The 21,705-nt window shown below is 48.5% G+C and overlaps 1 protein-coding gene across 1 annotated transcript in view; it reads right to left on the bottom strand.

The window, feature by feature from the left end:
• The window catches only part of DOCK3 (dedicator of cytokinesis 3), a 357,395-nt gene that overhangs the window by 319,650 nt on the left and 16,040 nt on the right, over window positions 1-21,705 (bottom strand). The window contains exon 5 of the mRNA XM_029912574.1: window positions 3,842-4,040. Coding sequence (XP_029768434.1) covers window positions 3,842-4,040 — 199 coding nt within the window. The remainder of the gene's footprint in view (window positions 1-3,841; window positions 4,041-21,705) is intronic.

The raw sequence follows: 21,705 nt of genomic DNA, 5'->3' as shown, positions 1-21,705 counted from the left end.
GTAGCGCGCCCCTCAGGCAGGGGAGCGCCGGCAAAGGTCAGTAGCGCCCCTCAGGCAGGGGAGCGCCGGTAATGGTCAGTAGCGCGCCCCTCAGGCAGGGGAGCGCCGGCAAAGGTCAGTAGCGCGCCCCTCAGGCAGGGGAGCGCCGGTAAAGGTCAGTTGCGCGCCCCTCAAGCAGGGGAGCGCCGGCAAAGGTCCCGGCGTGGCTCGGCCGGGTAGGGGAACGCAGGCCCACCCTACACCACTGCGTTCCAGCCCAGGGCCCTGACGGTGGCAGGACGAGGGTCCCGCCACTGGATCAGCGGGGTCCCTCCGTGATACAGACTCACCACTGTGCAGCTTTGTCCCTGGGCTACTTCCTACCCGATCGCTCGTCCGGATCCTTCTGATCCCGTCAGTGCGTCGGGGTAGTCCGCTCTTGGCAGCTCCAGCTCCCCCTCAGGCTCAGGCTCAGGCTCCTCCAGCTCCCCCCAGTCCTTGGCTGCTGGCAGCTCCAGCTCCCACTCCGGCTCCTCCAGTTCCCCTGGGTACTCGGCAGCGGGCAGTCCTGGCAGCCCCAGTCCGTCCTCCCGGTGCGGTTTCCACTGGTCCAGGGCCTCCCCTGGCGCGGCAGCAGGATCTGAAGGGAGCAGCCCGCGGTCTGCGTCTGCCTCCCTCCTTGGTGCTGCCCTGACTGAGCTAAGGGCCCCGCCCTTTATACTTCCTGTTCCACCCCTCCCCTTCCGGGGGGTGGAGCTAGCTTGGGCTGGCCCTGCTCACTCCGGCTGAGAGAAAGGCCCTTTTACCTCCGGTTCGGAGGGCAGCCACCCTGGCTCCCTACAGTTCCCAATCCTGCTGGAAAGGCATAACGAGTGGGGTTCCGCAGGGGTCTGTTTTGGGACCGGCTCTGTTCAATATCTTCATTAACGACTTAGATATTGGTATAGAAAGTACGATTATTAAGTTTGCGGATGATACCAAACTGGGAGGGATTGCAACTGCTTTGGAGGACAGGGTCATAATTCAAAATGATCTGGACAAATTGGAGAAATGGTCTGAGTTAAACAGGATGAAGTTTAACAAAGATAAATGCAAAGTGCTCCACTTAGGAAGAAAAAATCAGTTTCACACATACAGAATGGGAAGAGACTGTCTAGGAAGGAGTACGGCAGAAAGGGATCTAGGGGTTATAGTGGACCACAAGCTAAATATGAGTCAACAGTGTGATGCTGTTGCAAAAAAAGCAAACGTGATTCTGGGATGTATTAACAGGTGTGTTGTGAGCAAGACACGAGAAGTCATTCTTCCGCTCTACTCTGCTCTGGTTAGGCCTCAGCTGGAGTATTGTGTCCAGTTCTGGGCACCGCATTTCAAGAAAGATGTGGAGAAATTGGAAAGGGTCCAGAGAAGAGCAACAAGAATGATTAAAGGTCTTGAGAACATGACCTATGAAGCAAGGCTGAAAGAATTGGGTTTGTTTAGTTTGGAAAAGAGAAGACTGAGAGGGGACATGATAGCAGTTTTCAGGTATCTAAAAGGGTGTCATAAGGAGGAGGGAGAAAACTTGTTCACCTTAGCCTCTGAGGATAGAACAAGAAGCAATGGGCTTAAACTGCAGCAAGGGAGGTCTAGGTTGGACATTAGGAAAAAGTTCCTAACTGTCAGGGTGGTTAAACACTGGAATAAATTGCCTAGGGAGGTTGTGAAATCTCCATCTCTGGAGATATTTAAGAGTAGGTTAGATAAATGTCTATCAGGGATGGTCTAGACAGTATTTGGTCCTGCCATGCGGGCAGGGGACTGGACTCGATGACCTCTCGAGGTCCCTTCCAGTCCTAGAATCTATGAATCTATGAATCTATGAATAAGAGATCCTTTGGAACGAGACTGGAAGCCCCTTCATATGCTGGCAATTGCAATGAAGAGTTGCGTTGATTTTCGAAATGGCTTTGTTCTTTCAATGTAGAAGGCTAATGCTTGTCTGACATCCAGGGAGTGGAGCATACGTTCCCTGTTGGTAGCATGCAGCTTAGGAAAGAACATAGGAAGAAAAATGTCCTGGTTCACGTGGAATTGCGAAACTACCTTTGGGAGGAAGGCTGGGTGCAGTCGCAACTGCATCTTGTCCTTATAGAAGACCGTGTATGGCGATTCCGAGGTTAAGGCCCTAAGCTCAGACGCCCGCCTGGCTGAAGTTATAGTTACCAAGAACGCTAATTTCCAGGAAAGGTAGAGGAGGGAGGATGTTACTAAGGGCTTGAAAGGAGGTCCCATCAATCTAGAGAGCACAAGGTTAAGATCCCATGGGGGAGCTGGCTGTTTTACTTGACTGTATATTCTATCTAATCCTTTGAGGAAGCAGCCCACCATGGGGTTTGCGAAAACTCAGTGACCAGCCAAACTGAGGTGGAAAGCTGAGATAGCGGCCAAGTGCACTTTTATTGATGATACCGGCAGACCCTGCTGTTTTAGATGCAGCAAATAGTCCAGGATAAAGGGAATTGATGACTGTAAGGATGGAGTGCTTTTGTAATGCTCAAATGGCATGTTCCTTTTCCACTTGGCCAGACAGGTGGCCCTAGTGGATGGCTTCCTGCTAAGGAGGACCTCTCTAACAGGGTCTGAGCATGTGAGCTCTGAGGGGTTCAGCCATGGAGTTTCCATGCTGTGAGATGGAGAGACTGCAGATTGGGATGCTGGAGGTGGCCATGGTCCTGGGTGATCAAGTCCGGGACCAGTGGCAGGGTTATTGGCATGTGCACTGACAGGTCTAGAAGCGTGGTAAACCAATATTGGTGAGGCCACGCTGGTGCTATTAAGATCATTGATACTCCCTTCTGACTTTGAGCAGTACTTTGTGTACAAGCAGGAAGGGCGGGAAAGTGTATAGTAGATGGTCCTTCCAAGGGAGGAGAAAACTGTCTGCGAATGAGCAAGGAGCAAAGGATTCAGGAAGGAGCAAAACTGGTGACATTTCCTGTTGTTCTTTGTCACAAATAAATCTATCTGAGGAAACCCCCCATCATTGGAAGATGTTGATCACAACATCCGGGCAGAGGGACCACTCATGATCGTGAAATGACCTGCTGAGATGATCCGCCAGTTCGTTCTGGGAATCTGGAAAGTACGATGCCTCTAGATATATCGAATGGGTGATGCAGAAGTCCCACAGCTTGAGAGCTTCCTGGCACAGGGGAGAGAAGCAAGCACCACCCTGTCTGTTTAAATAGAACAGTGCTGTGGTGTTGTCAGTCAATTCCGATACACATCTGCCCTCCAGATGGGCCTGGAATGTCTGGCAAGCAAGGCAGACCACTTTTAGCTCCCTGACATTGATGTGCAACAAAAGTTCTGGCTGGGACCAGATGCCTTGAGTCTGCTTAAGTGCGACCCCAACCCATTGCAGATATGTCCATTACTAGAGACAGCGAGGGTTGGAGTCCGGAGAAGGGCAATCCCGCACACCCCACTTGTGGGTCAAGCCACCACCTGAGGAACTCTATAACTGGGGGAGTGAGTGTGATCACCTTGTCTAGGTGGTCTCGATTCGGTCTGTACACTGAGGCTAGTCAAGCCTAAAGAGGACGGAGCAGCAGTCTGGAGTGCTGCACTACATATGAACATGTGGCCCTATCTTCAAGCAGCTTCAGGCAATTTCATGCGGTAGTAGTGGGGTATCACCTAAGATCCCTTCTGATGGCGCCCACGGTGAGAAAGCGAGTCTCTGGAAGGACAGCCCTGGCTTGACCAGAATCCAGGAGAGTGCTGATAAACTCTATTCTCTGAGTTGGGTTTAGGGTCGACTTTGCCACACATTCAGTATCAGGCCAAGTCTACGAAATGTTGCCAGAACTAGGCTCACATGGGCCTCCACTTGGGCCCTGGAGCAGTCTTTGATTAGCCAGTCGTCGAGGTATGGGAATACTTGCACCTGTCGTTTTCGCAGGAAGGCTGTCATGACCGACATGCACTTCGTGAACACCTGAGGGGCTGCCGAAAGGCCAAAGGGAAGAACTGTAAACTGATAGTGAGTGTTGTTGACCACAAACTGGAGGAACTGTCTGTGGGACAGGACTATGGACACGTGAAAATGCGCATCCTTCAAGTCGAGGGCGATGTACCAGCCCCCACCCCAGATCCAGGGGGATAATAGAGGCCAGGGAGACCATGCGGAACTTTATCTTTATTAATTTGTTGAAGTTTCACAGATCTAAAATAGGTCTGAGACCACCCTTGGCCTTCGGGATTAGGAAATACCAGGAATAGAAACTCCAGCCCCTCAATTCTAGAGGGACTTCCTCTATCACCCTGAGTTGTAGGAGCGTTTGCACCTCCTGCATGAGAAGTTCCTCGTGAGAAGAGTGCCTGAAGAGGGACGGGTAAAGAGGATGGGAAGGTGGGAGGGAACAGAAATGAAGAGAATATTCCATTTTTACTGTGCTCAAGATCCATTGGTCTGAGGAGAGTTGCATCCAGGTATGGTAGAAATGGGATAGATGATTCATGAAGGGAGGGGGAGGATCCAGGATGGGAACTGGTGCATCGCCCTCGGGCGCACCTGCAAAAGTTTCGCTTTGATGCCCGAGGCTGCTTCGCTGAGGCCCTGGGCCCTGGTTAGAGGAGAATTGCGAGGGCCTCCGTTTGTTACTCCTGCCCCGCTTCCTGCTATAGTCCTGCCTAGGCAGAGCTGAGTAGAAGCGAGGAACAGGGTGTTGTTTAAAATGCTTCCTTTGTGGAGGCTGGCATATGAAGCCCAAGAGATGTCAGAGTTGCTCTTGAGTCCTTTACACTGTGGAGCTTAGTGTCTATTTTCTCCAAAAAGAGCCTTACACAGTCAAAGGGCTAGTCCTGAATGGTCTGTGGGACCTCATGCGGGAGACATGACACCTGAAGCCATGAGCTTCTTCTCATGGCTATGCCTGTCACCATGGTATGGGCTGCCGAGTCCACCGTGTCTCAGGAGGCCTCTAAGGAGGTCCTCACTACAACCTTGCCTTCCTCCAGGACAGCAGCAAACTCTGAGCAGGACTCCGCCGGAAGAAGCTCTTTAAATTTGGACAATGTATTCTGGAGTTAAAACTATAGTGGCTGAGGACTGCCTGCTGGTTGGCAACACAAAGCTGGAGCCACTCTGGTAGAGTATATCTTCCTACCAAAGAGGTCCAACTTAGCCTCCTTGGATTTAGGGGTCGGTCCCAGCTGTCCCTGTCTTTTCTTCTGATTGGTCACCTCCACTACCAAAGTGCCTGGCTGAGGGTGAGTGAACAGGTACTCATACCCTTTGGAAGACACAAAGTACTTCCTCTCCACCCCTTTTGCCGTTGGGGAAAGAGAGGCGGGCCTTTGCCACAACACTTTTGTAGTGTTATTGATGGTTTTAATGAGGGGCAAAGCCATCCTCGATGAGCCTTCGGGCACCAGGATATCAACCAGGGGGTCGGTTTCCTCCGCCACCTCCTCTATCTGCATGCCCAAATTTTGAGCCACGCTTCTGATCAACTCCTGGTGGGCTCTGTTGTCTGTGGACGATAGCGTGGTGGATGTGCCTGCCACCACTTCATCAAGGGAAGATGAGGCAGATGCCCGCAGGGGCACCGGATCTTCCTGACCGTGTAGCTCACGGAGATCCCCCTGTGCTGAAGCACCCTGTGTGGTGGTGGGAGCGGTGCTGACCTCCGGACCCGTGCCCCTCTAAGTACCGGCTCCGGGTCCCACTGCTAGCTTAGTGCCGACCTGCGCGACCATTTTTTGTCTATGTGGAGGTTTGCGGGCCATGGATGCTGATGAAAATGGAAGGGCCTGTGCCTCCGAGACCACAGACAAGGATCTGGACCTTGGGCTTGGTGGGAGGCCCATGGGGTCCAAAAAGGCCATTGAGCCGATGCCTGCCACTGCTGTGGCCATGACATCATAGGCAATGGCTGCCCTTCCTGTTGTTTGAAGCGGTGCCAAGATCGGTGCCGGCTTCGCCTGGAGGCATATGATTTCGCCTCTGAATCCGAAGAGGACTCTGAGCCCGGTGACCAAGGTGGTGTGGAGCAAGATGGTGCTGGGTGTGAGCAAGTGGTGCCACATCATCGCCAGCTTGTCCTTAGAGGGCACAGTGCCTCTCTGTGGCGGTGCTGGTGTCTGGACCATCATTGCTATGAGGTCTCTGGCAGCCTCAAAGGTGGCCAGCATGGAGGAGAGGTCTAAATCCTCATCCCGACACTACCGCACTGGACTCACATAAGTAATTTTAACTTACCTTGTCTTTTAGCTTTCTGTTAGCTGCTTTTCTTAGAATAAACTTCTATCTTTTGGCTGCTCAATATGTCAGTTATAACAACTTGATCTCCCTTATATTCAGGTTCAGTGGACAAATCCACAGGCAATTTTTAAGAAGGTGTAAGTTGCACATCAATAAGTCTGTCTGAATCTGAGGGCATATTTTTAAGTCAAAGGGAGTCCAACTGAATTAATGATCTGGAGGATGGCATGGACTGCACCCTCAGCAAGTCTGCAGATGACACTAAACTGGGAGGAGTGGTAGATATGCTGGAGGGTAGGGATAGGATGCAGAGGGACTTAGACAAATTAGAGGATTGGGCCAAAAGAAATCTGATGAGGACAAGTGCAGAGTTCTGCACATAGGACAGAAGAATCCCATGCACTGCTACAGACTAGGGACTGAATGGCTAGGCAGCAGTTCTGCAGAAAAGGACCTGGGGTTACAGTGGATGAGAAGCTGGATATGAGTCAACAGTGTGCCCTTGTTGCCAAGAAGGCTAACAGCATTTTGGGCTGTATAAGTAAGGGCATTGCCAGCAGATCGAAGGACGTGATCGTTCCCCTCTATTTGACATTGGTGAGGCCTCATCTGGAGTATTGTGTCCAGTTTTGGGCCCCACACTACAAGAAGGATGTGGAAAAATTGGAAAGAGTCCAGCGGAGGGCAACAAAAATGATTAGGGGGCTGAAGCACATGACTTATGAGGAGAGGCTGAGGGAACTGGGATTGTTTAGTCTGCAGAAAAGAAGAATGAGGTGGGGTTTGATAGCTGCTTTCAACTACCTGAAAGGGGGTTCCAAAGAGGATGGATCTAGACTGTTCTCAGTGGTAGCAGATGACAGAACAAGGAGTAATTGTCTCAAGTTGCAGTGGGAGAGGTTTAGGTTGGATATTAGGAAAAACTTTTTCACTAGGAGGGTGGTGAAGCACTGGAATTGGTTACCTAGGGAGGTGGTGAATCTCCTTCCTTAGAGGTTTTTAAGGTCAGGCTTGACAAAGCCCTGGCTGGGATGATTTAGTTGGGGATTGGTCCTGCTTTGAGCAGGGGGTTGGACTAGATGACCTCCTGAGGTCTCTTCCAACCCTGATACCCTGATATTCTATGAATCTAGGTTAGTGTAACACACTAAGGAGGCTGGAAGTAATAAGCTACATCACCTTATATTCACTTGGACTTATTTCAGAATTTGACACAATATATTTATGTAATGTATCACCCTGTGTAGTGCTTTTATATGCCCCTTATCTGAGTATTGGCTGAAATCAGAAAGCCATCACATAACTGAAATTCTAAAATGTAATATGCTATGTGATAGACCCAAGCCAGTTGGGTACAGCAGAGTAGTAGAAGGCAGATATACTGGCTACTGGATAAGCAGTTTTCTGTTTCCTGACTGATCAGCGCGGGGGCTGCTCCAGGCTAGGGTGGACACATGACTCCAATTAACCTGCAAAGAGTCAGGTGAGGCCGTTTAGCTAATGTAAACACCTGACTCTAATTATGGTCCCTCTGATACTATAAAAGGGCTCACTCTGGTCAGGCCGGGGAGAGGAAAGCGGAGCCAGAGAAGAGGAAGTGCGGCTGAAGGGCTGGGTAATGAAGACACCCTCAAGCCACTGGAAGGGAGCCTGTAAGGGGGCAGGCACTCACCCCTGCGGCGCCTCCTGTCGGTCGTCCTGGGAATTAGCTCTTCGACCCAGGAGCACCCTCTGCAGTACCCCGCAGTCTGAAAGGGGCACCGGGGTCCAAGAGGGACTCGGGACCCAGCGGGAAGCAGGACACCGGCCTGCAGAGGGCGCTTGTGGGTCGAAGAGCTAATTCCCAGGACAACCGACAGGAGGCGCCGCAGGGGTGAGTCGCCGCCCCCTTACATTAGTGGTGGAGAATGCAGGCACGGATGGTCCGCCCCGATACAAGGGGCAGGGCAAAGGACTGCGAGACTATTGCCCGAACACTGCAGCTGCAAGGAGGGATGATGGATCCTGGGTACGCTGGGGTGTTTTATGCTGAGACCCCAGGTGCCATCCCTGGCTGGGCCCCGGTGTCAGTGCCCCAGCAGAAGGGGGCTGACGACCTGCAGGGAATCCGGGAGGCCCAGGAGGGATTGTGGGAGGTGCAAGAGGCCCTCCAGGAACAGTTGGGCCAGCTGGTACAGGAACAGCGGGCCCTGGTAAACCTCCTCAGGAAGGAGTTCCAGAGTGGTGGAGACGGATGGGAGAGGCGGAGAGCCGGGACCAGGAGGCCCGCGGACGAGCGCTGGACATGTTATGCCTGTTTAAGGCAAGAACATATAAAGAGGGATTGTCCCTACTGGGGCGGGGGCTGGGCGCCTCACCCAGGAGAGAGACAGGGGCAAGTCCCGGGGACAGTCGGCCGGGTGAGGGAACCTGGGCAGCTGCCAATATGTTGGGCCTGTGGGCAGAAGGGCCACATGCGGTGGGCATGCCCAGGCCCAAGTTGGAGGGTCCAGATCCGCCCTAGTGGAAGGGTGGGACCTGAGAGGGATTGAGGAGGAGCCAAGGCAGCAAAGAGGCGGGGAGCCTGCTGGGGCTGCCATATGCCAGGACACAGTAGGAGGCACTGCCCCGTCATGGGAGTTGAGGGTCGGGCGAAGGAGGTGCCTGGAGGCTGGGAAGGGGCCGCACTGGACCCAGTAAAGGCGACGGAGGCCGAGGCGGAGAGGACGGGGACCCCAAAGGAGGTGGGGACCCAGACCGTTGCTAAGCCAGTCGCCGAGGGGGAAACCCAGACGGAGTGGGCCCAGCATGAGGCTGGGGTCCAGATGGTCCAGGAAAAACATACTAAATGGACCCAGACCCTGGAGGAGGAGGGCCTGGGGGACCCCGACCTGCGGGCGTGCCTGGAGGCCACGGAGTTGGCTCGCCAGAAGGTGGAGGCACATGCTTGGGAGATTGGCCAAGGTTGGGAAACGGCTGAGAGGAGGGTGGCGGCCCTGGAGGGCCAACTTTGGGGAGCCCAGGCCGAGAGGCCCCCCTATCCCCAAGGGTGAGGGTTTTGAGGGGGGGGTGTAGCGGGGTGGTTGCCCGCTCCAGCCCTGGAAGAGTTAAAGCCAGCCCTGGGAGAGGGCTGAGGCTGTGAAGCAAAGCCTGGGCTGATTGGGAAAGGCAGTAACAGCTGGGGCCACGCCCCAATCAGGCCCAGCTGGTCCCTATAAGAGGCTGCGAGCCAGAAGCCCAAACACTCTCTCTCTGCTTGTAGAAACAGAAGGGCCCGGCTGCTAGGGAACCGAGCAGGGTACTGGGAGTGGAGCAGGGCTGGGGGAAGGCTAGAGAAGTTGGGGAGCTCCAGCCTGGAAAACCCCCAGGCTGCGGGCCTAGCTGGGGTTGCAAAGGGGCAGCCCAGCAATAGGTAGAGGCAGCAGGTCCAGACCCAACCTTGCCGATGATGAGTGGCTTACACTGTAGTCTGCCCCAGTGCGTGGGGGCGAGTTGGTGACTGGCAGTAGCCTATGACTGAGGCGAGGTGGGGGTAGTGGGTGGGGGTTCCCCTGAGTGGGGAGACCCAGAGAAACAGTGGGGGTACTGCCAGGGGGCAGCACCCAGTGAAAGAGTCACCCGCGGTCCGGGAGGGACACGGGGGCCAACGGCAAAGCGAGACACCGGCTGACAGAGGGCACTCCAGAGGCCTCAGGCTAATTCCCCAAGACGACCAGCAGGAGGTGCTGCCAGGTGAGTCTACGCACCGTTACAGAGCCCTAAGGTAAGGGTGAAGAAGGCATTAAGAGAAAGAAACGGGAGAGCTGTGGGGAAGTGGCCCAGGGAAGTGTAGCAGCTCTGGTGGTGAAAGGTTGGCTGCCAACAGCTGCTGCCACTAGGGTTCCTGGGCTGGAACCCAGAGTAGAGGGCGGGCCCGGGTTCCCCCCAACTCGCCACTACAGAAACACCTCCTGGGAGGGGAACAATCCCGTAGGGACAGCAGAGACTGGGAGTTCTCACACCAACTTCCTTGCTGGCTTATGATGAAAAGGGCTCAGTAGACTGTAACCCTGGACCTAGAGAGAGAAGGGCTACGTGGAGGGTCGCAGTGAGCCTCTGAGGCTAGCATAAACTGTCTGGAAGCACGGGACCCATGGAGACAAGGTTGGAGCTTTGCCATAGCTAGCACATATTTATTGAAATTCTCCTAAACTCAATTTCTGAGTTCTTAATTGGCACTTTGTCCTTTATCATTTCAGTATGGTACAGTTTTTTACATAAGCACATGTCAAAAATTAAAACAATTCTTTCACTGTATTCCCACTGTACAATGTTACTATGTCTTCCCAAAACTTTATTCTCTATTAGTTTGACTTTTTAACAGCACTGGACAGGAAAGTGGATGGAAGGTGGGAGATTTTACTCTCCTGGCTGAAACTATTTAAGAGAAACTTACTAAAACTGCATGTCCCTATTCAAAGTTATTCTATGCTAAATCAATCTTTAAGGAACTGGTATTAGTTTGCCTGAACCAAAATTGAATTTGGTATTCTTTGTTCCAGATGATAATGCACAGATTACAGAAGATCAAGTACTTTATTATGGCATCCAAGCTAACTGTTTAGTTATGCATTTACTTTTTAAAAATATTATTTTATTACTGCCAACAATGTCAAAGAGATTAAATTCTCTTTTAGGAGCAAATCTTGTCTACTTACTCTTATAGATATGGAGGGCCATGGACCTGACAGGTGGAGATTACACTGTGGGGAGACCACGCTTCTTGCATGCCACAGATTTCCATAGAGGTTTTCATGACATTACTTTACAGAGAGGAGATTTTTGTGATGGCTTGGGGTAAAATCTGTATCGTAGGGATCTACTGGCCAACCCCTCCAACAGAGTACTAATGCTTTTTCTGCATGGCTTTCTTTTTTTTTTTTTTTTTTTTTTTGTTAGTTTGTGCTATGGTAGATGGACTTGTATCATGTTAAGAAGCTGTGACATTGCACCCCATATTCTTCATAGTTGTATGATTATGATATAATTATGGTGCAATTCATACAAGATATGTCTTGTCAGGTGTCTGGAAAAGTTATGATTTGCTGAATATGACTAGCTTATTTGTATGCATGTATCATTTTTGTATCTGAAGTTATGAAAACTGACTATGTATCTGTATTTCAAATGTGGTTACACCTGGGTAACACCCACTAGGCAAAAGGCTTCCAGTCTAGATAGCTGGTTGTGAGGGGCCTATTCAGGGTAATGGGCCATTAGAGAAAACAATAGGCCTTAGGAGAAGCTTATCCTCCATGTGATGAGCCTTACTGAGAACGCTCCAGACAGCCTGTAAGTAATGGCTACTATGACTCAGCAAGGGCATGTGACCAGGTGACATGACACTGAACTCCATTTTGATACCTGTATTTTTCCACAAACTGGGCTGGGAACTGTTTTTAGAACAAAGGGTTACCACCATATGTTAAAGCTACATAAGGTCGGGTGTAACATCATAGGGGCCTCACTCTCCACACAAGAGAACTCCTGGAAACACCTGAGGAACAAAGACTGAACTGGGGGAAGTGCTGGTCCCAGGCTAAACAGATTTCTTGCGTGTGTATGGAAACCTGGTAGACTGCTTGTATCATCAGCCAGGGTGAGGAATTGCTAATTCATATCCGATCTTTCTAGTATCTTAGGCTTAGTTTGTGATTTTGTTCATTTACTAGGTAATCTGCTTCGATCTGTTTGAAAATACTTATAATCACTTAAAATCTATCTTTTTGTAGTTAATACACTTTTTTTTGCTTTATCTAAACCAGTGTGCCGTTGAGTGAAATGTATGGGGGAAAAAAATCACAGCTTGGTTAACACAGGCTTGTTGCATATTCCTCTCCAGATGAAGGAGGGGTGAACTATTTATGAGCTTACACTGTACCGATCCCTGTGCAGTGCAAGACTGTATAATTTTGGGTTTATACTCCAGTGTGTGTGTGGGGGGGGGGTGCCTGGGAAGTTGGGAAATTGGCTGGTGTCTGTTGTTTGCCCTCAAGTAGCTCAGTTTGGGTGAGTGGTGCCACCTACTGTTGAGTTGGGCAATAACAGTGTGACGGTGTACCCCATAAGGCTTCATGGGAATATGCTTCTGTATATATGATGGGAATATGTTTTATGCTACATATGCCATGTAACATATCTATATAAAGGTTATGATCTACTGAATACATTCCTCCTATTTGTATGCATGTATCATTTTTGTACTGGAAGTTAGGAATATTGGCTGTATACTTGCTTGATTTCTAAGTAGCCTTAGTAAAGCATTTGGTCAGCTTCTTGAGAAAGGAATGTGCAAATTAAGTGCCCAGACAAGAACCACTTAAACCAACAATGAACTTAAAGACGCCAATCCACATCGGAGCTTTCCCAGGAATGTGGCTTGGTTGGTAAGAATTTCAGTTATGCCTGGACATGTGACTTCCCCATGTGACTCCAAAACTCAATCTTGGAGCTGGACTTTGCATAGGAGAAAGGAGGGGGTCTCCACCCACACGGGAAAGTCTACTTAAACCCCTGGGAGACCTCTCCATTTTGTCTTGAGCTGGCTAAAGAGAGAGCCTCTCCACCCCCAAGGATACCTGAAAGAAACTGGAACAAAGGACAAGTAACTACAGGAGGTGTGAGTGATTGCTGGACCCAGACTAGAAGGAGACTAGTCTGTAAAAGGAAGCTTACTGGAATTCCTCTAAGGATGAGGTTTTTATCTGTGCTCAGTTTTCTTACTGTATTAGACTCAGACTTGCATGTTTTATTTTATTTTACTTGGTAATTCACTTTGTTCTGTCTGCTATTACTTTGAACCACTTAAATCCTACGTTCTGTATTTAATAAAATCACTTTTTACTTTTTAATTAACCCAGAGTATGTATTAATATCTGGGGGCGGGGGCAAACAGCTGTGCATACCTCTCTATCAGTGTTACAGAGGGCAAACAGTTTGAGTTTTGGGGTTTGGACCCCATTGGGAGTTGGGCATCTGAATATTAAAGACAGGAACACTTCAGTAAGCTGCTTTCAGTTTAAACCTACAGCTGTTAGGGGACATGGTTCAGACCCTGGGTCAGAGTTGGAGCAGACTGGCATGTCTGGCTCAACAAGACAGGGTGCTGGAGTCCCAAGCTGGCAGGGAAAGCAGGGGCAGAAGTAATCTTGGCACATTGGTTGGCAGTTCCCAAGGGGAGATTCTGTGATCCAACCTGTCACAAACAGAGCCTGGTGAGGCTGGTTGTCTCTCCAACAGAGCAGGAAAAGCAGGGCCAGCCCAGTTGTGTGTCTTAGAAGGGTGCAGCGGTTCCCCCAGCTCCCAGACTGCACCCCAGGGGTGACAACCTGTCACACAGTCCACTTCACCTTGAAGTGAAATATGTGTTAACTACTTATGCTAAACAATCTATTCCACCTTGTATTTAGCTGTGACGCTCTGAGTACATTTCCAGACCTGACGAAAAGTTCAATGTAAGTTCAAACGCTTGTCTCTCTCACTGACAGAAGTCAGACCAATGAAAGATATTGCCTCACCAATCATGTCTCATTTGTACTATGTAGATATCCAGGCAATTTGCCGAGCCAGACAGATTATCCATCTCCTCAGCCACACTCATTTTGAATGCCAAATTCACATTTCTATTCTTCTGACCTTTCTCCTGAATTATAGGGCTAGATTGGGATACCCTGTATACCATGAGTAGTTCCACTAATTTTAGTGAGGCTAGAGTGAGGTACAACTTAATATCAGGGTATGAATATCCAGCCCATTGTGAGTATTCTGTGATGATCAGTAGTGATCTACAGGTTTCTGCAAAGTTCTTCTATATAACTCCAGAATAAGGTCTTTCTAAATTTTTACATGATTTGGGGGCTTGATTTATTTTGAAGCCTCTTCAAATGTTCCTTCTATAGCAATGATACAGAAAATATGGACTTTATTAACAACAATATTATAGACATCCACACACAGGCTGCAATTTTGTCAAAACTTACATCTAAGCCTTTAAAAGATATAGAAGAGCAGATACTGCAGAGGAGATGTAGGTTGCTATACTATAACAGCTAATTAGCTAGACCTAACCCAAAATTCTTATTAAGCTGTGAAGTTACTTCCTCATCTGTGCCTATAATTCGATAATAGAGATGCCATAGATCAAACTATTTGATACAGTATGACAAGATATAATGTTTTTACTAGATAAAGAAATCTAACAGGTGTCAATTCATATTTAAGAAACTATATCAGAAAATTAAAGCTATGCTACAGGCATTATGTCATAGACCCCTTCAAGTTTGAGGATTTTTCACCCCTTAGGCAACCTCATCATAAAATACTGCAAATAGTTCAGAGCATGCTGTCTATCTGAAATAGAAAATCCGATCAACATATAGAACTAAAAGTAATAGTAACAAAATATTTGTTTTGTATTAAAGAAGCCGAACCATTCAAGTGGTATGTTGAGAATACAAAGTGAGGTGTAAATCTTTTAAGTGAACTAACAAAAATGTTATAAGGCCCTAAGACCTGATCAAGTGTATGACTGGCTGTTGCACAGAGAGTGTTTCACATATGAAGTAATCTTACCACCCTTATCATTGTGGTATATGGAATAATCAAGCACTGGTATGGAGATGTGTACAGCTGTTTTGATTGACCTACTGTTGACTGACAAAGCAAATGAGTTAAATGCTTTTATACTGCTGAATAGTGAAAACTACTAAACAAGGACAGAACTATCATGAATTGTGAACAGACCTTACATTCTGCTCTAAATTAAAAATGGACATTACTGCAGATAGCTAAAAGTGCTGATGGAAAGAGCATGGAGTTGTGCAAAGTTGGCCAAAGGACCAGAGGAGGCCCACAGAAAATAATTTGCAGAAATATGTTGCTGTCTGAAGCTAAGCCGGCAGCTGTTCACTGTATGGTCCAAAATGTCTTACATAAACTAGTATGGGACAAGATGTTTTGCATGAAGATACTGGAATTTTCCAGACAAAGTAGGTGAGTGGTAGACACCACTGACTGATTGACTTAATGTACTCTCTCTAAACACATGCACATCATTTGAAAGCTTATGTCTACTTAAAGAGAGACATGATATGGAGCTGTCAAGTGGTGCCTTTAACACAGAAATGGAGATGAACAATGACACCAACATGCTAAAATGATCACTGCAAATGAAATATTTGCATTCATTTCTGTTTGTTAATAACTCTACATATTATTTCAAGACATAAAATTGGATTTCTTTGTGACCTCAAACCATCAATACAACCATCTAAAGGGTAAAACAAAATCTAATAATAAAAATTTGCACTGGTATCATTGAAATGTAATACCACTGGTGACATTTCTAGTTAACATCATTATATTCATCATTATGATCTCTGTCAAGAGCATGTGGGTTACCACAGTCTTCATTATCTTGTCATATACACAGTTCTCTGCAGGGAAGATTGTTCAGACTACAGATACAGTTGACTGTGCAGTGCCCTCCTACCCGTATAGGCACAAATAAGCTCAGATGCCATTCAGCCCTTGAAGATTACAGGAAGTAGTTCATCATCCACATTTTCCCATCCATATTGTAATGGTGATCCAATATCTGATTTACCTATGTGCAAAGACATCCAAATCTCTGTTTGTCAAGGTGTTTTTTTGATATGCTCTTCAAAACTGTCCTCACATAGTGGGAGTTTGGCCTGTGATTTGACCTTTTTGATGGCCAGATTAAGGTACAAGCAAGTCTGGTATTTGTGGTTCTCCTTTTCTTTCTCGCTCTGGTCATGCAGCACTGCTACCAACTTTCTTGCTGAAGAAATTGCAGCTTATCCATCATTCTCTCCCAATTTGGCAAGATCTCTGAGGCAGTAAGCTTCCTTTACTTTGACAATATCAAACTCGGATTTTTTTCCCACCCCAATACCAAATAGGGATGACACAGAGCCACATCTTGTTAATGTGTGTACATTGAAACATCATCTCTGCATCTTGCTACGAACAGGGTTCTAGGGAAAACAATTGCTGCTGTAATTGTCCCTCCTTTGTCAGACTTAAATTTGGTCTTCTTGGCCAGGTCAGCAAATGTTTTGAAGCCAGATTTCTTGACTAGGTTGAAGAAGCTTCATGCCCCATCAGAATCAAAAGGACCTCTCACAAATCTTTCCATTTCTTCTTTGCCAACATCTGCTATTTTTTGTACATCTGATGTTCCCTGAAGTCCAACTGCTACATTGATAAGCATCTCTGGATGTGATTCAGGGAAAACTGTGTTTGTCATAGTTTTGATGACAAGGTTAGTAAATGCTGTAACACACTCTTCATCCATTTCAGTGCAGAGGCAAGGATTTTTTTGTAGACTTTGTCTTCACTATTTCTTGTTAGGTCACATCTTTCTCTCATATCTTTTGCATATTCACTCAGGACCAGTCTTTTGAGGGTCCACCTGACAAAGGCTAGCTTCTTTCTTGGCAGTCCTACAATCCCAGTACTGCCCTTTGAGACTTTGATGGCACATTCCAATACAAGAACTAGTAATCTGACCCACAGCAAATTCCCTTGATTCAAAGGCACTGTGTATTTTTTTCAGAGAGATTTCACATATCACAAATGTAGATTGATATCCACCAGGGATAGCTGGGCTTATCTGTAGTTAAGAATTATGGAAGCATGGCACACTGTTTGCAGGTGAACTTTCCAATCACCATCTCTCTGCACGGACATTTAGATCTGCATAACCTGGAGAAAATTATCCCAGAATTTGAATGTAGGAGACTAGGCATGCCCCCATGTCTGAAATTCCTCCAGTAATGGTAGCATATACTCAGTTACATCCTCATCAAACTCTTTAAGGAGTCAGTGTCTTCAAACTTAAACACCTTTTGAGTGCCAGCCAACATTTACCAGACAAATGCTGGACCTACATGAGTACCTCTCCCTGCTCATACGTTGAACAAATGAATAAAGTTTCAGAGCATTCGGGGCACGAATGTTAAAGTCAAGCCATATGGAGCACAACAGAATTGTTTACCAGCAAGCATTTGAGCTGCAGTACAAGATGCATTCATATCAGAATCAACAAGATGGAGAAGAGGAGGGAACTATTTAATCACACTATACTCGAGTCTAAAAAGGAGAAAATACAGAAAACAAACACTTACAATATATTCACAGAAATGATGCAGTAGCAAAAGGAGCTGAGGACACAAAAGATTCCGACTCAGACCATGCAGCGGTAAGAAGGGACTGGAGAAGCGTTTGTCTGCACCATCCCTTATACCTTCAGTTCGGAGCATGAGGAAAGCTATGGCACGTGTGGACCAACCGACACTGATTACTAAAAAATTCTGGATTCGGGTCCATGGTGGCCATGCATATCCCATCTGTGCAATATACATAGGGACCATCACCCAAAGAAGTAGTGAAAAGTTTCTTAGACAAAAAGACAAGCTTTAAACTAGTGTCGTGGAAAAAGTCACCCACGCATTGATTTTAGTTCACAGACTCAAGCTTGAGGCCAGTTTATTGCAATACATACCAACGCGTTGGGGTAGCAGTCCGAAAACTACCACTCCTAGCACAGCACGCAGGCTGTTTTTATTCCTTCAAACCGCAAGCATAGTACAAAGCATACGTCATTTTCGTGAAATAAGAGTTGGGGTCTCTCCCTTCTTCCCGACACCTTCCTAATTATTTTACGAGAATTGGGTGCATATTGAGTGGAGGGCTTCTTGGTGGTTTCCGATATGGGCAGTGCTTGGCACCAGTTGGAGTGTTTTTCTAGGCAGGGTACATGTTGTTTTTCTGGATTTTTACGGTTATAGGGCATAGGGGTTCATTACAGGACGCCCAAAGAAGGTATTTAATTGGCTAGTTTTGCATTTAGCTGGAATTACAGGGTGCTCACAGGAGAAGTTGCATTTAGTCAGTTTGCATTTAGCTAAAGTTACCTATTGCTTCACACAAGCGGCTATTATATTTCATCAGCCATGAACATATTTCATTAGTGCTGCTGCTGGGGCTTTTTATTCTTTCCCTCCTTGCCCCCCCTCTCCTCTGGTCACGACCTTTGACCGAGTTTGGCAGGAGGCTGTGTCACTTAGGCCTGGTCTACACTAGGCTTTTATGTCGAATTTAGCGCCGTTATATCGAATTAACCCTGCACCCGTCCACACCAGGAAGCCATTTAGTTCGACATAGAGCTCTCTTTAAATCGATTTCTGTAATCCTCCCCAACGAGAGGAGTAGCGCTAAATTCGAAATGGCCATATCGAATTAGGCTAGGTGTGGATGGAAATCGACGCTAATAGCTCCGGGAGCTATCCCACAGTGCACCACTCTGTTGACGCTCTGGACAGCAGTCCGAGCTCGGATGCTCTGACCAGCCACACCCCCGGGAAAATTTGAATTCATTTTCCTGTCTGGGCAGTTTGAATCTCAGTTCCTGTTTGGACATCGAGGTGAGCTCAGGAGCAGTGGCAACGATGCAGAGCTCTCCAGCAGAGATGGCCGTGCAATCTAATAGAAAGAGGGCCCCAGCATGGACTGATCGGGAAGTCTTGGATCTCATCGCAGTGTGGGGCGATGAGTCCGTGCTTTCCGAGCTGCGCTCCAAAAGAAGGAATGCTAAGATCTACGAGAAGATCTCCAAAGCCATGGCAGAGAGAGGCTACAGCCGGGATGCAACGCAGTGCCGCGTGAAAATCAAGGAGCTGAGACAAGGCTACCAAAAAACCAAAGAGGCTAACGGACGATCCGGATCCCAGCCCCACACATCCCGTTTCTAAGAGGCACTGCATTCCATCCTGGGAGCGGCCGCCACCACTACCCCACACCTGACCGTGGACTCCGAGGATGGGATATTGTCCGCGGCCGGTTCCTCGTCGGACATGTTAGCGGACGGGGAAGATGAAGAAGGAGATGAGGAGGATGAGGCAGTCGACAGCGCTGGCACCGCTGATTTCCCCGACAGCCAGGAGCTCTTCATCACCCTTACCGAGATCCCGTACCAACCATCCCCATCCCTTACCCCGGACACAGAATCAGGGGAAGGATCAAGCAGTAAGTGCTGTAAACATGTAAACATTTATTTAAAACAGAACGGTAATATTTATACTATTAACAATGTATATTTATAAAAGTGCTGTAAACTAGTAAAAAATAATCAGGTACAAAACAGGAATATTTACAAAGGTAACAAATGGGTTTTCATGATTTCTCTGTCTTAGGCTCTTCTCAATTTAGTCCCAAGTATTTTAAAAAATTTTCACAATGTCCGTTACTACATGATTCCGAGGCCCAAGACGCTCCACTCCATAGTCCCAGTGCACCTAGGCGAAAATCCGGTCAATGTGGCCGGGGATTGACGAGAAATCCTCGTAGGAGAACTCCTCGTAGGTCTCGTGGAGGTAGATCTCAAGCCTGTTTATGAGGTTCCGGGGTAGGGCGATCTTAGTGGGCCCTCCGTGGTAGCAGACATATCCCCTCCACGCCACAATCAAGTACTCGGGGATCATGGCCCGACATAGCATCGCGGCATACGGCCCCGGTTTCTGCATGCTTTCCCGCAGCATGCGTTCTTTCTGGGTGTCCGGGATCCTCAGGAGGGTGATGTCGCTCATGACGCCCTGCTTTGAATTAGGGAGGGGAATGTTAGTATTGGGACTGCTTTACAGCCACGCGGTGGAGGGAGAGGGGCAGCATACAGGGATCTTTCCCTGGGACAGCCGCGAGGGGGTGGGACGGGGCAGAGTTGATGCTGTCCTGATTGCTGGCAGCAGAGACTGGCATTGCTTTCAATGTGAAAGGAGGCCAGTGCTACTGCTGGAGTTTTAAGCAGCCACAAGTCTACGGCTTACCATTATTGCCCGCTCCAGAAGTTCAGGTCTCCAGCCACAGTTCTCTGATCACTCCAAGACCACCGCAAGTCCACAGGCACTGAAGGCGACGGCCGAAAATTCGACCTTGTCCTGAGTGCGCATGTGAGAGGTGCAGTGCATGGTCTTGTTCACAGAGAAAGACTAGGTTCTTTGTATACAATTTCATTTATCTGTCTCAGGAATTCACTCCCTTTTTACAATTCACACAGACACATCTGCGACTGTCTCCCAACCCAGCCTGTCAGCACACTCCCAGAGGCTAGCGCAGATTAGGCGGAGGAAGAAGAAGACGCGTGAAGACATGTTCTCAGAACTAATGGGCTGTTCCCGAGCCCAGGCAGCCCAGCAGACACAGTGGAGGGAGAACTTGTCACAAATGCACCGAGCAGTCATGGAACGGGAGGAGAGGTGGCGTCAGGAGGACCAACAGGCTACTGAAAAGCTGCTTGGACTAATGAGGGAGCAAACGGACACGCTCCGGCGCCTTGTGGATGTTCTGCAAGACCGGAGGCAGGAGGACAGAGCCCCGCTGCAGTCTATCTGTAACCGCCCTCACCCGCCACCAAGTCACACACCACCCTCACCTAAAGTCCAAAGAAGGAGGGGCGGCAAGGGACGTTAAAACTTTCAGTCAACCCCTGCAGACTGCTCTAGCACTAGAAGGCTGACATTCCCCAAAATTTCATAAGTCCTTTCCTACCCACCTCACACAAGCCCCCGTCCAAGTTTCACCCCCCACGTTTCATGTCTGGTTCGCAATAAAATGTTTGTTTCTGTTCATTGCTGTTTCAGTCAGGTTCTTTTGAGGGAGAGTCTGTCTGGAGGGGGGAAGGGGCTTGGTAATTGGACAGGACAGTGACCTTTAGCAGGGTACAGAGGCGGTGTCAGGTCCAGCATCAGGACACATACACAGTGCAGTCACTGGTTACCCTGGTCAGTCTGGGAGGTGTTTTTCATGTTCTGGGGGAGGGGGTTTGCTCTGTGACTTTGTGGCGGGGGAGGGCAGTTACAGATCTTATGCAGCGGTCCTTATCCTGGCTCACTGATCCACGCAGCAGGGGATCTGTAACCCTACCCCCCCTGCCAGAAAGTCACATAGCCGACACATACACACAGTCCCCCCCAGGAGTGCTGGCAGGCTCCATTGAAATAACCAGTCCACCAGTGCGGAGCCTGTCATTCCGGGAGTTTAGAAGCATCATTTGCATCAGAACACTAAACCCGCCCCCCGCCACAGTCTGCGTCCCCGGTTTAAAATATTCCCGCGAAAACAGCAATACAGACAACGGTGTTAATTAACAAAATAGAAATGATTTTATTTTTTGGGAAGGGGAAGGGGGAGAAGGGGGTATGTAACTGGAGAGGATAGTCAAAATGAACTGGGTAAAGAAACGGGGGCAGGTTCAGCTTTTCTGTCCACAAACTGAAAAGTCACTGGTTGCCCTGCTCACTCAGGAACCTAGCTTTCAAAGCCTCCCGGATGGACAGGGCGTCCCGCTGGGATCTTCTAATGGCCCGGCTGTCTGGCTGGACGTAATCAGCAGCCAGGCTATTTGCCTCTAGCTCCCACCCCGCCATAAAGGTCTCCCC

This window comes from Terrapene carolina, unplaced genomic scaffold, assembly GCF_002925995.2.
Source record: "Terrapene carolina triunguis isolate 2854851 unplaced genomic scaffold, T_m_triunguis-2.0 Scaffold232, whole genome shotgun sequence".
NCBI classification, from domain to species: domain Eukaryota; kingdom Metazoa; phylum Chordata; order Testudines; family Emydidae; genus Terrapene; species Terrapene triunguis.
The sequence above is the reverse complement of the archived record's forward strand: the minus strand, read 5'-3'. Positions and strand labels throughout refer to the sequence as shown.